The following is a 13,800-nucleotide window of genomic DNA, read 5'->3' on the forward strand; positions in this document are numbered from 1 at the left end:
GCTCACTGTTCATCCAGAGAGGCAGCATCGATTGGCTTAAGTTAGCAGCAGTAGCGAAGGAATCGATCGCTCGGGTTCAGTAACGCGTAGCCTGCAGTGCAATCGCTCGGGTTTAGTTAGAGCCCAACGCCTCGCTCGGGTTCAGTTAGAGCCAACGCCTCGCACACGCGCGCGTACGTGTACGAGAGAAACGCGCATCGCTCGGTCCCCGACCTCCCACCGTAACCGGGAACTCCCCGAAATTTTCCTTTCCCTCGCTTCTACCACGGTTTTTTCCGTCATGGACGGCCCAAAGAATGTCATGCAGCTGCGACTCCGGCCCGCCCAGGACGAAAAGCCCATTTTCTGTCATGATTTTTTGTCATAGAAGTAGGAGCCCACCACATCTATGATGATACCGGGTTTTGTCACAATTCTCGTCATAGAAGTGTCATATGTATGACAGGAAAAAAATTCGTTCGGCCCAAAATGTCACGGATGTGTCTTTTTTTTGTAGTGATGGTTTGAAGAATGATGCACGTATTCATGGCCCTTAGACTTTCCCTGCGAAACAGAAGTGTTAGCACGATGATGTTCATATGAGGATTTGGATCCACGTGAGGAATTTGATCCGTATGAAGAATTTGGTCCATATGAGGACTTGGATCCATATGAAGAATAGATCTGGGGTTCCTATTTTTCATGGGGGGTGTCATGATGACATTCACCTGAAGATTTTCAAGGCACCTTTTAGGAACCCGCATTTTTTTCATAGGGGGACCGTTCCTGCAGTTAGTTCCAACATATCGAGAAAATACTTCACCATTCTGATTCTTAAATAGTTTATAGTTGCAGTCAAATGACTCATCAGAGGAATATGAAGAATCAGAGGTAAACCAGATAAAGTGCATGGATCTACAGGAGGTCCTTTCGCAGCAACCCATGAGGTTTTGGGGTACTGCTCAGGTTTCCAGTAGGTCCCATCAGCATTGAGTTTTCTCTCAAAGGCAATACCCTCTTTCCTAGGGTTCCTGATCAAGACCTGCTTTTTGAGCACATCACATAGAGTCTGATGCCCTTTGAGGCTTTTGTAAATGCCTGTCACATACAATTCCTTCAGCCCTGCATTATCGTCAGTGATACATGTGGTATCCTCGGATGAGAAATTTGTAACCATAAAGACAGTTGAAGAATTTGCAGCAAGAGAAGCATTTGAACATTCAAGTGATGAATTAGCAGATTCACGCTCAATGCATTTCAGACAAGGTGGAATAAATTCTTCCTGAGCAGAACTGATCTGTTGAGCAAGCAATAAATCATTTTCCTTCTAAAGATCTTCATAACTCGCTTTTAACTTCTCAAGATCTTGCTTTCTCTGAAGAAATTCATAAGAAAGCTTCTCGTGATCACTTAAGAGAGTGTTATGATGATTTTGAAGGTTGTCAAACCGAGTTTGAAGTCTCTCAAGATTATCTATCAGAGTCTTAGTTCGATTCAATTCCTCACCCAACAGGTCATCGCTTCTGTCTAGTTGATTTTGAATTTTTTTCTAAAGCCTTCTGTTGTTTAACAGCAATTTTAGCAAGTTTTGAATAGCTAGGCTTAAGATTGTCATCAGATTCATCCTCACTAGAGTCAGAGGGGGAATGTTTGAGTACCTTGGCACCTTTTGCCATGAAGCAATAGATGGGAGCATAGTCATCGTTGCCCTTGTCAGTAGAGTCGGAGAAGTCGTTTTCTTCAGTGTTGAAGATGGACTTGCTGACGTAAGAAGTAGCGAGGGCTAGGCTTGCCACACAAGAGTCAGATTCCTTAGATTCCTCAGATTCCACATTATCCTCAGATTCCGCTTCAGAGTCCATTTCCTTGCCAATGAATGCCCGGGCCTTCTTGGAACTGCTCTTCTTGCGAGATGAAGACTTTGAGGATTTTGATGATGAAGACTTTGAAGATTTCTTCTTTTTCTTTGAGTCATCAGAATCGTCATCTTTGTACTTATTATTCTTTGATTCCTTTTCCCATAGAGGACAATCAGACATGTAGTGACCAGGTTTATTGCATTTGTGGCAAGTTCTCTTTTTGTAGTCACGGGACGAGGAATCATCATTTCTTGAAGACTTTCCAAAACGGCCGCCGCGAGAGAACTTCTGGAATTTCCTCACGAGCATTTCTAGCTCCTGGATCAATTCTTCAGGATCACCAAGGCTGCTACCAGAATCCTCAGCTTCGGACTCAGATACTGCCTTGGCCTTTAGTGCACGTGATCTTTCGTAGCTCGGTCCATAGAGATTTCTCTTCTCAGAAAGCTGGAACTCATGAGTGTTTAGCCTCTCGAGGATATCAGCAGGATCAAGTGACTTGTAATCAGCTCGTTCTTGAATCATCAGTGCGAGGGTATCAAATGAGGTGTCAAGTGACCTCAGCAATTTCTTCACCACCTCATGATCGGTGATATCAGTGGCACCAAGTGCTTGAAGCTCATTTGAGATGTCAGTGAGGCGATCGAAGGTTTGCTAAACATTTTCGTTGTCGAGTCTTTTGAAGCGGTTGAAGAGATTGCAAGAACATCAACTCGGGAGTCACGTTGAGTTGAGACTCCTTCGTTGACCTTGGACAACCTGTCCCAAATCAGCTTAGCAGTTTCCAGTGCACTCACTCTGTCATACTGAACTTTGCTCAGGTGGTCACATATGATATTCTTCACTTGAGAATCGAGTTGCTTGAATCTCTTCACATCAGTAGCATTCAGAGACGGAGTAACTGAGGGAACGCCATTTTCCACAACGTACCAGAGATCGTTATCAATTGCCTCAAGATGCATACGCATCTTGTTCTTCCAGTAGGGGTAGTCCGTTCCATCAAAGGTAGGACACCCAGCCGAGATCTTGATCATACCTGCAGTCGACATAACTAAAACTCCAGGTGGTTAAACCAAAATCACAGAATAAGGGAGTACCTTGCTCTGATACCAATTGAAAGTGCGTTACGTCGACTAGAGGGGGGTTGAATAGGCGATTTTTATGAATTCTTCACTAAGAAAATTCAGGGTGAGGAAATTCCTAAGCGAAGAACTACTTGCAGCGGAATAAGTACTCAAGTATAAGCATAACAGAGCAACAGCATAGTCATCATGATGAAAATAAAGACAAACACTGAGTACAGAAAGTGTAAACACAAGATAAGCAGGGTGAAGACAAACAGACTAAAGAAATAGGATTGAGGAATTAGAGAAAGCCTTCAGCCAAAGTCTTCAAACAGTAATGATTAGGTACATCAACACATACATGAAGAAATGAAAGGGTTGAGGAAATAGAACCAATTGGCTTGGTGAAGACAATGATTTGGTAGATCAGTTCCAACTGTTGTGACAGTTGTACGTCTGGTTGGAGCGAATGAGTATTTAAACTCGAGGACACATAGTCCCGGACACACAGTACTCACCGTATTCTCCTTGAGCTAAGATCACACAGACCTCACCCAACAGTAGTGGTAAGTCTTCACAGGTGACTTCCAAACCTTCACAGACTTGGTCACTCGGCAATCCACAATTTCTCTTGGATGCTCAGACCATGACGCCTAACCGTCTGGAGGATACACAGCCCTCAAAGGTAACAAGCGTCGGTTCCACACATGAACAATCTCTTCAGTGATGCTCAATCACTTTGGGGTTTGTAGGTTTGGGTTTGGGATTTGGATTTTCCTCACTTGATGATTTTCGCTCAAAGTCCTCAGAGGATGGGATGCTCTCAAATGACAAGTGTCAGTTTTTCTCGGAGCAGCCAACCAGCTAGTGGTTGTAGGGGTGGCTATTTATAGCCTAGGGAGCAGCCCGACATGATAAGACATAAATGCCCTTGGCTGATATGACCGTTAGGTGGTAGGATATTTTGGGACAGCTGGCGCGCGGCTCAGCAACGGTCGGATATTTGAGGTTCGAATTCCTCAGGGCTATCATGTTCCTCACTGTGTAGGCAATTTGCACTAGCGAATTCCTAACTCCTCAGTCAGAACAAATTCCTCAGAGACCAGAAGATCTTCGTCTCTGTTACTGAAGAAATTGACTGAACTGATATGAGATTTCCAATGGCTTCACTCGAAGGATTTGGTAGGTGTAGAATTTTGAGATGAGCATCACTTGGAAATTAGTTTCCTTAGTATTACCTCGACCCCCTTTAACAGTATGGTGTTTCCTATGACTCAAGAAAGAGAAAATGAAACTATGAAAACAAAAGTCTCCATGCTTCAGATTCCTCGCATGAATATCGAAGTCTTCAAGCTCACACCAATTTCTTCACTTTCAAAGTCTTCAGGAGAACCAAAGTCTTCGGCCGAAAACATTCATTTTTAGGGGTCGACTTTCATTGTAAATATCAAACTCCTCATTGACTTATAGAGCCTGTGTACACTCACAAGCATATTAGTTCCTTAACCTATAAGTCATCAATACACCAAAATCACTAAGGGGCACTAGATGCACTTACAAGTTTATCTAGTAGTTTGAATAAGTAGTAGTTGAAGTTCATGTATGAAACTATGTTGAATTTGATGTTTGAACTATGTTGAATGGACTAGTAGTTTGTCGTTTTAAGAAATTTGCATCTTCATTTTGGACCATCTATTGGAGTTGCTCTTTTGGACCATCAATTTGGACCATCTGTTGGAGTTGAGTTTTTTTCGGAGCTCCAAAACACACTTTTTGGCGGTCCAAATTGTTGACACCGGATTTTGGCACGGTCAAGAACTTATTTAAGATGGCCTCAAATGGAGAAGTGATCTACATCAAAGAGTTCCATATTTTTGATATGAACATCTTTGAAGTTTGGGTCATTGCCGTCCGATTTCATCTCGAAGGCCGAAACTATGCTCAAAGTACTAAGATCTTATATTCAGAGTACAGTTTGGCCGATTAAGCCCCCAAGACAACCTCAAATGGAAAAATAATCTACATGGATTGTCTTCGTCTCATTGAAAAAATTGATTTTGATATAAAAATCATCCAAATCCAAGTTCGTATGCAAAAGTTAGAGCAATCGGAGTGCAGCCCTGTCACGAGGCGAGATGTGGCGCGCCCCACCAGACACATGTCTGATGGGTAGCGCGAGGGAATAACCTGTTTTGCGAGACCGATTTGACCCGTAAGATGACCTTTGATCAAAAAACGTTCAACATGAAAGTTGTTTGCCTCGTCGAAATGGTCAATATTGCTTTTGGGCTAGTTTCCATCCGAGATCGTTTACCACCACAAAAAAGACTCACAAGGTGCAGCCAGTTTAAACCGAATAGTTTTGGAAAGTTCGGACAAAACCAATCCGAATTTGACTAGGGTTTTGGACGTGAATACAAGCCTTTTCCTTGCACGGGAAGTCCACCCCCTAAACAATTGCAAAGTTTCGGCACCTCATTGCCGGAAGAGTCTCAAAGTATTGGGGGCCAATCTCATGAGGAGTGGATGGAAATTGAGACGAAAAAGTTTAAAGCTCGCCAAGCTGAGATGTGGGCTAAAATTAGACAAGAGCGAAAGCCCTTGGAAATTCAAAAAGATAAAAGTATTGATTCAGGTAAGAAAGAAAATTTGGTTATTGAAAAAGCCGAATCAAATATTATATCTGCCAAATCTATTGAAGAAAAAGAGGATGCCAGGGTGTTGGGGAGCCAACTGAAAGCGGAACAAAGTATCATTCAAATTACACCATTGTCATGCTCTCCCAACATATTCAAAGAGGTATGTCTAGCAAGTGATTTACCTATTTTCAGATTTGGTCGCAACTTTATTGTTGATACATCTATTAGAAAAGATCTTATAAGTAATTTTGAAAGACCAATGATGAAGGAAAATTTACTTGTTAGCAATAACATTGTTACACAACATATTGGTCAATATATTGTACCATTTAAAGAGACCAATAGTGACTTATTACTGCAACCAAAGCTTTTCCCATTGCTTTATTTAAAGTTCATATCTAATTGGGTATCTTTGCTTGCTTCATATTTGGCTTACGCATGGGCTCAATTGAGACATGTATATTCTAACTACTTTGATTTCAGAAATTTAAAGCCAATATTATACTCTATTGAGAAAACTGATGATAGTATAATTTCCTTTTCAGAGTCATCGGAGATAGAGTGCAAAACACAATGCATAGCGAATGGGGTAATGCAAAATCTGAACTATTCATTAGCTTAACTCCAAAGCCGTTCTCACAGCAAGATCGGCTAGAGAATAAAAAGTTTACCTTCAACTCAAGCATGTGTGATCAAATATTTTATTTGTTGCTAAAAAATAATTACATTAGAGTTCTTGATCACCATGTGAAGCCATCAATCCAAGGACGAATGTACTGCAAGTTGCATGATTCGTCCAAGCATAATTTTGAGGATTGCAACATGTTTCGTCAAATAGTTAAATCGGCCATTGATAAAGGACGGTTAAAATTTGTTGAAACACCAAGGGATGACCAGTCTATTCCGATTGGTCCTAATGAAAAAAATTTGAATCGGCTGCTTCAAGATGATTCCTTTAAAGATGAGAATGTAAAAACTACACGTGATGGGATCAAGTTTTCAAGTAAAGAAGTTGTTCAAGAGCACAATGAAAATATTCTTGAAGGCTTGAGTTCTATCAAAGAAATAATGAAGACGCCAAGGACTGGAGGGCAACAAAGCAATCCAAAGATCGATGCAAGCAAAACAAAAGAAGATAAAGGCCGCAATAAGCAGAAGCACAAGAAATCCAAGGTCACTTTTGCATAGTTATTAGATAAATATCAAAAGAAAAGTGAAGAGAATGGTGCTTACCGGTCGAGTAATGCAAAAGCATCAAGATCACCCCCTAGGCGCAAATCCAAGGATCAGTATTGGCAAGAAGATACTTTTAATGCAACATGTTCATATCCTTATTTTGGATCGCCAATTCCAATGTCATGGATGCCTCCCTATGCTCATGTAGATCGATATTCATCATGGGACAGGTATGATACAATGGCACATTCTCCATCATATTTTAGACCATCTCACCATTGTTATGCAGCTCCAAGAAGATCAACGTTCAGTAAGCAATCATATGTTCAAGACCGTTTCAATAAGAACGGATCGGTCCGGAGCTCAAGAAAGAACAAAGAGGTGATCAAACAAGTATATCGAGTTAAAAAAGATGGTCGCAAGAGTGCCAATTCAGATTTGATCTTAAAGGATAAAGAGCCAATTAAAGTGTTAACATTGGCTACTAAGGGCAATGAGATGAAGCAATCAATTGTCGAGAATCAAAGTGCCAAATCTGAAGAAAAGAAGTTGAAAGTGCACAAGGTAAAACAAGAATTGTCATTGCTTCAAACAAAATCGCAGTCGGGGTGCATACTCGGCTTATCATATTGCAAAAGAATAAATTACAAAAACTTAGTGCACAAGAACTTGAAGATAGGAACATGGCATGGGTTCCCAAAGGAAGTGCTCAAAATAAGAATTATGTGCAAGCTTCCATTACAAGAAGTGCGACAAAGGTGAAGAATGAAAAGAGTGAAAACTATGAAGGACCAAGCCGAAGGTTTCATCATCTTCGGTCTACACATTATCCATATTCTTCAACTATGCTAGTAATGTTTATGCCATGGAATCCATCATCAGGTATGATTGGTAACCCTCAATGGGCTTATTTTAATCCATGGATGCAATATAATTTCTTACATCATGAAAAGGTATTACCAAGTCACTATACATTTGGTTAGCTACAAGTTTGTTGCTGATCCAAAGGGTCGAAATACTTGATTTGACATTTCGTTTGTTTGTTTCGGCTATATGTGCTTTGAACGAAGTTTACATGGTAATGGCCGATATTTACCTATCGTCCTAAGAGTATGTCAATGCATGGCCGGTGTAGTATTCTAACATCGTCCTTAGTTTGATTGGAGAGCGAGACAAGTACTATGGAGATTATGTTTTGATAGTTGAATTCATAACAATGGCCACGGTGTTGGTGTTGTTTATATATCTCCATATAGTGCTGTTGTGTGAAGCCTCATGCCTCTTAAAATATTTATTACACAATAATCAAAGCCGAATATGCAATGTTATTCGGTTTGGACCTTTTGCCATATGTGCTAAACATATTGAGGCTTTCGGTGATTCTTATGAGTAGTGCAACAAATATCCAAGGGTTATCAATGTTTTGACGATTACTTATAGTTTATCTTGGGGTATGTCTAGATGCAAAATTTACCTTGGGTTGCTTTAAAATTGTTCATATATCTAGACATGACAATTCGAAAGAGTTGGCACAACAAGCATCCGGTTACTACATTAACCATGGTGTATTGTATTTCTATCAATAACCGATGCTAGGTCTTGCCAACATAGGTAAAGCCGAACCGAAGCCCACCGCTTCGGCCACTAATGAAACTTTTATGCAGGCGAAGTAAGGATTGAAGAAAGTTCATTCTTGATTATCTGCAAAATCCTAACGAAAGGGTGAACACTATGGTTTGGAGGACAGTTTTGATCTATGAAACCTTATCACCGGATTGTTATAGGAGCTGAGAAGTTTTCATCCAAGTTTGCATCAAGAGGTTCAAACAAGCAATGGCCGATATATACTTATCGTTCTAAGAACATGCAAAATGGTTGATGGAGTGTTGACATCGTCCTTAGAACAAGCTATATGCGAGTTATTTTTCGGCACACAAGCTTTGCCGAATAACAGGGGGGCATGTGTTGGCACCAAATTTTGGCACGGTCAAGAACTTATTTAAGATGGCCTCAAATGAAGAAGTGGTCTACATCAAAGAGTTCCATATTATTGACATGAACATCTTTGAAGTTTAGGTCATCGTCGTCCGGTTTCATCTCGAAGGCCGAAACTATGCTCAAAGTACTAAGATCTTATATTCAGAGTACAGTTTGTCCATTTAAGCCACCAAGACAACCTCAAATGGAAAAATGATATACACGGTTTGTCTTCGTCTCGTTGAAACGATCGATTTTGATATAAAAATCGTCCAAATCCGAGTTCATATGCAAAAGTTAGAGCAATCGGAGTGCAGCCCTGTCACAAGGCGAGATGTGGCGCGCCCCAGACACATGTCTGATGGGTAGCGCGAGGGAATAACCTGTTTTGCGAGATCGATTTAATCCCCAAGATGACCTCTGATCAAAAAATGTTAAACATGAAAGTTTTTCGCCTCGTTGAAACGGTCAAGATTGCTTTTGGGCTCGTTTCCATCCGAGATCGTTTACCACCATAAAAAAGACCCACAAGGTGCAGCCAGTTTAAACCGAACAGTTTTGGAAAGTTCGGACAGACGTGAATCCAAGCCTTTTCCTTGCACGGGAAGTCCAGCCGCCTCTTATATATCTAAAGGGTGACGGCCGATTGAACAACACACAATCGATCAAATCATCTATCACTTTTTATCTTTTATCTTTTCTCCTTAACCCTAGTTCTTTTTCTTCCTCGTTATTCGTTCGTTCTTCTTGTTGCAGGGCGGCGAACCTCGAGGCCCTAGGGGAGATCAGGTCGACCTAGGGCAGCCCATAGCCGCCGCGCGTCCTGATGGTCCCTCCCGGGTGTGTGGGGTTTCGGGTCCTCAAAAGTGCTCTGTGGGCTGTGGGTCTCCTTCGACGTGAGCTGTGGTGCATCACCCCCGACGTCGAGGGTACACGGTGACATGTTCGTGTGCGAACACAAATTTTACATCTTTGGTTTTGGACCGCTAAATTTTGGACAGATGCTCTTACTCACTTCGATTTGCTTCTTTCTTCCCCGACGAAGCGACACGTACAGGCGAACCAACCTGTCGTTAAGATGGTTAGGTAGACAGTAGTATCCCCAACCCACCAGAGTTCAAATCCTGATGCTCGTATTATTCCTGAATTTATTTCAGGATTTCTGGCGATGTGCTTTCACAGCTTGTTCGTTTGGAGGGAGTTGTTGATTGGGAATGGGAGTTTAAGGTAAGTGGGACTTAAAATCCTTTGATTGACTCGGGGACATGGGAATTAAGAAAGGAGAGGGAAGGGGAATTAGGAGGGCCAACTCCCTCGGATCTCTTCCCTAGGGGACCTGGTAATTGAACTAAGGATTGGGAATTAGCGAAAAAGAAAAATGTTTGGTTGGTTGTGCACGTTCATGAGGGTCCTTTGGTTAGCCGAGCACACACGTGTGGAAGGTATTCTCTGCCTAATCCCACCAATCAAACAGGGGTAGTTAACTCCTTAAAATCCCACTTCTAATTGCTTTCATAAGCCAAACAAAGGAATAAGACTTAAAATCAATTTCCCATGTCTAATCCCTTGGCAAACTCTCATCTCTAAACTCCCATTCCCTCTTCCTGTTGTTACCAAACACGCTGTCAGTGAGAGGAGATGTTCCCGTCGATGACGAGGCACCTACGATGGCTTCGTAAATCTCAAGATGATATGCTGGCTCAGTCTTTCGGAGATGCTCATAGGGGTAGGGTGTGCATGTGTGCGTTTATAGGGATAAGTGTATACGCGTGTATATGAGCGCTTGTGTCTGTGCTGATGCTAAAAAAAAGCGAACACGTACAGTCGGCCCGCCCCTATACCCTCGTCTTAACCCTAGCGCCGGCCGCCGCCATCCCGCCCCCGTCAGGTTGTCTCGCAGCCGCGCCGCCTCCTCTCTCTCTTCTCGGCCATCTACCCGCCGTTTCCCCGTCGTTCCCGGCGCCCCCGACTGCCTCCATCTGCACCTGGTGTGCCCAACGGGGCCAGGCTCCTCGCGAGAAGTTAGCGCGCGGAGTGCGGCGCTGGAGCCACATCGTGCACGAAGCCGTGTGACTTCCGAACAGGGCGTCTCGCGGTTGCGTCTCCGCTCCTCCCGGCCGCGCTCGCGTCTCTCCTCCGCCGCTCCTCCCCGCACAGCTCACCTTGCGGCCGTCGCGGTGAGCCTCCGCCTCATGCTATGGCGCGGCTGCCGCTGTCACCATCTCCACCGGCTTTCACCCCGGTCAAGGAAGAGCCCGACGTCGACACCACCTCTGCCGCTCGCACTACGCGCCCACCGCCCCGCAAGAAGCGCCGCCGGGACCACCTTCCGGTAACCCCAACCCAGCCGCTGCTCACGCCCCAAACTATTCTGTCCGGGATTTCGAAAGCCGATTCCTTCGATGTCAAGCGATGCGGGGAGCTGGACCTAACGCCGACGACCGTGCCCACCTCCATAAAGCACGAGCCTGACGCCGACGACGGGGCTGGCAAGGATGCAGGATGGGAAACATTGGGCGCACCACCGCACAAGAAGCGCGGCCGTCACTGCCTGTCGGCAACCCCAATCCAGCCCCTTTTCACGCCCCAAGCTACCCTGCCGGGCATTTCAAGGGCTGATTCCTCTGTGGATAAGTGGAGCGAGCAGCCCAGCGCCACGCCGACTGCCACTGTCAAGCGCGAGCTCGGCGCAGACGCTGGCAAGGATGCAGGAGGGAAGGTGGTCCGGAGACGACGCCCCCACCCTCAGCGGCCCATTACAGAGCAAGCCCCCACCATGTGGGCCAATCGTGGACGCCTCGGCCGTCTCCTCCGCAATCTAGTTCGCACGCACCAATGGCGAGATGCTGCCGGGGTCTTCTCTGTGCTCCTACCTGGCATCCAGCGCCCTGACTCCTTCGAGGAGGCCCGCAGCATTTTAGTGGTAAGCAGAACATGCAGGGTGTAATTACTAACTTTTATAGCAGCTCATGGTTTTGGTAAAGTTAGTGTTTTCTAATGAAGGCTATTTGCTCGTTTGAAGGATGCGATGGATATTCATAGACGCCTTGCTCAGGACAGTGGCAACCATGGCAGGAGAACCTACTACCACAGGACACAAAAGGTTTTTGATGTTTGGATACAACGGCTAATGTGGTTGCCTACTTGTGCAAAAGTAAGTTCCTAATTTGTTGTCAACTTCAAGACTAATACAATCTTAAATTAGTTAATTATCTTATTCTTATATATACCATGATTAAATTTATTAATACAACCATATCTGAACAAACCCTGAAAATGGAGCCAGGGGTTTGTTATGATCTGTACTGTTACCAATCGGTACTATTCAGAGCCTAATTGGATTAAAAATGTTTCTGTGAATAACATTGAATTCCAAATCCAATAGGAATTAGCACTGTTCATTCGTTTGGGTATAAGCATGCACATCAAAGTTCCTTATTGTACCTTTTGTTGGTTTTTGGATAAATTTTATGGGGAAAGGGCATTTGCTGTGAAGTCTGGTCAGAAATCTTCTGCAAACAAGTGTGTATAGGAGTGGTACTGTTGCTATAGTCGAGATTAAGCCCTTCTGGTGTGTGTGCATTGTCCTGTAGCCCGCACAACTGTGAGCTCTGCCTTCTGATGCACCTATATTTTGTTGCTACCTGAACTGTTTGCAGTTGCTCAACACCGCCAGTATTTGGTAAAACCATGGGTGGTCCTTCAGTAGAACAACATAAACTTAGGGTGAGGTAAAAGCTGACACAGGGCAAAGGAATCGAAGTGTATTGTAGTACTCCTGTTTAGGTTCTTCAAAAGTATACTACATCTATTCTTTTATTTTGTCATTCTTATATTCCAAACGTCCCTCTTTTTGTTGATTTCAAAATCACATATGCAGTTTTATGCACGTGTTTTTTTATTCCATTGTGACTTGCTAGTAATGTATAGTTAGGTTGGTTGCAATTTAAACCCCTGCATGTCATGGATAAATTGGATTCGGTGGATCAGAAACACTGAATCATAACTCTGTTCATAGACTCACTGGTTGTACATCACCTGAAAACTAAGGTCAGGGGATTATAGCTTAATAAAAAGATCGTGTTGTACATCGTAATCTTCAGTTCTACTTGTGGTCTGTTTTCTGTATTACCCCTGATCTAATCGTTTTTTATGATACCTTAATAGATATACAAACATCATGCTCCTTTGTATTTGCTTAACCCTGTTAATTTGTTTGGCAGAAACACATGGTTAAACTCGAACTGGCTCTATTTTATCTTTCACAAGGCAAGATCGACGATGCACACAATGCAACAAGAGTGTGAGTTACCAGCACAGTCTGTTAGTGTTTACATTTGTCGTGTCTTATATACACTTTTTGGTATGTCTTTTCTGGGGAATTTGCTGATCTGTGATAGGCTTATAGCCATGCCATCTTGTTGGTTGTTACAATTTATGTGCTAATGAAACCAAGTATCAGTGTTATCATGTTAAATCCAAAGAAACTATTTTTCCGCATGTTATCAGGCAGTAGACTTTATTACCTGCGAGGTACTAGGTAACTTCTCATCAAGACTTAAGAGCACAGTCCATTTTGGTCCAGGTATTTGTTACATAGTGACAGGTTGAACCACCACCTGGATTGCGGAGGAGACGGCCGGATTGCCTGCGTACCGCGCTTCCAGCGGGTCTCCTTCGACGTGAGCTGTGGTGCATCACCCCCGACGTCGAGGGTATACGGTGACATGTTCGTGTGCGAACACAAATTTTACATCTTTGGTTTTGGACCGCTAAATTTTGGACAGATGCTCTTACTCACTTCGATTTGCTTCTTTCTTCCCCGACGAAGCGACACGTACAGGCGAACCAACCTGTCGTTAAGATGGTTAGGTAGACAGTAGTATCCCCAACCCACCAGAGTTCAAATCCTGATGCTCGTATTATTCCTGAATTTATTTCAGGATTTCTGGCGATGTGCTTTCACAGCTTGTTCGTTTGGAGGGAGTTGTTGATTGGGAATGGGAGTTTAAGGTAAGTGGGACTTAAAATCCTTTGATTGACTCGGGGACATGGGAATTAAGAAAGGAGAGGGAAGGGGAATTAGGAGGGCCAACTCCCTCGGAT

General features: G+C 43.4%; 1 protein-coding gene across 1 annotated transcript; it reads left to right on the forward strand.

The window, feature by feature from the left end:
• Window positions 1–10,537: 10,537 nt before the first annotated feature.
• LOC119341056 lies at window positions 10,538–13,016 on the forward strand. Its single transcript, XM_037612954.1, has 3 exons — window positions 10,538–11,617; window positions 11,717–11,848; window positions 12,918–13,016. Exons 1-3 carry the CDS (start codon window positions 10,892–10,894, stop codon window positions 12,999–13,001), a joined length of 942 nt encoding a protein of 313 aa, XP_037468851.1. The 5' UTR covers window positions 10,538–10,891; the 3' UTR covers window positions 13,002–13,016.
• The last annotated feature ends 784 nt before the right edge of the window (window positions 13,017–13,800 follow it).

Source organism: Triticum dicoccoides, chromosome 7B, assembly GCF_002162155.2.
Source record: "Triticum dicoccoides isolate Atlit2015 ecotype Zavitan chromosome 7B, WEW_v2.0, whole genome shotgun sequence".
Classification (NCBI taxonomy): Eukaryota; Viridiplantae; Streptophyta; class Magnoliopsida; order Poales; family Poaceae; genus Triticum; species Triticum dicoccoides.

Coding starts and splice junctions, on each gene's coding strand:
- LOC119341056 (XM_037612954.1), top strand. CDS start 10,892: ATGGCGCGGCTGCCGCTGTCACCATCTCCACCGGCTTTCACCCCGGTC. Junction 11,618..11,716: donor AGGCCCGCAGCATTTTAGTG/GTAAGCAGAACA, acceptor GCTCGTTTGAAG/GATGCGATGGATATTCATAG. Junction 11,849..12,917: donor GGTTGCCTACTTGTGCAAAA/GTAAGTTCCTAA, acceptor TTTGTTTGGCAG/AAACACATGGTTAAACTCGA.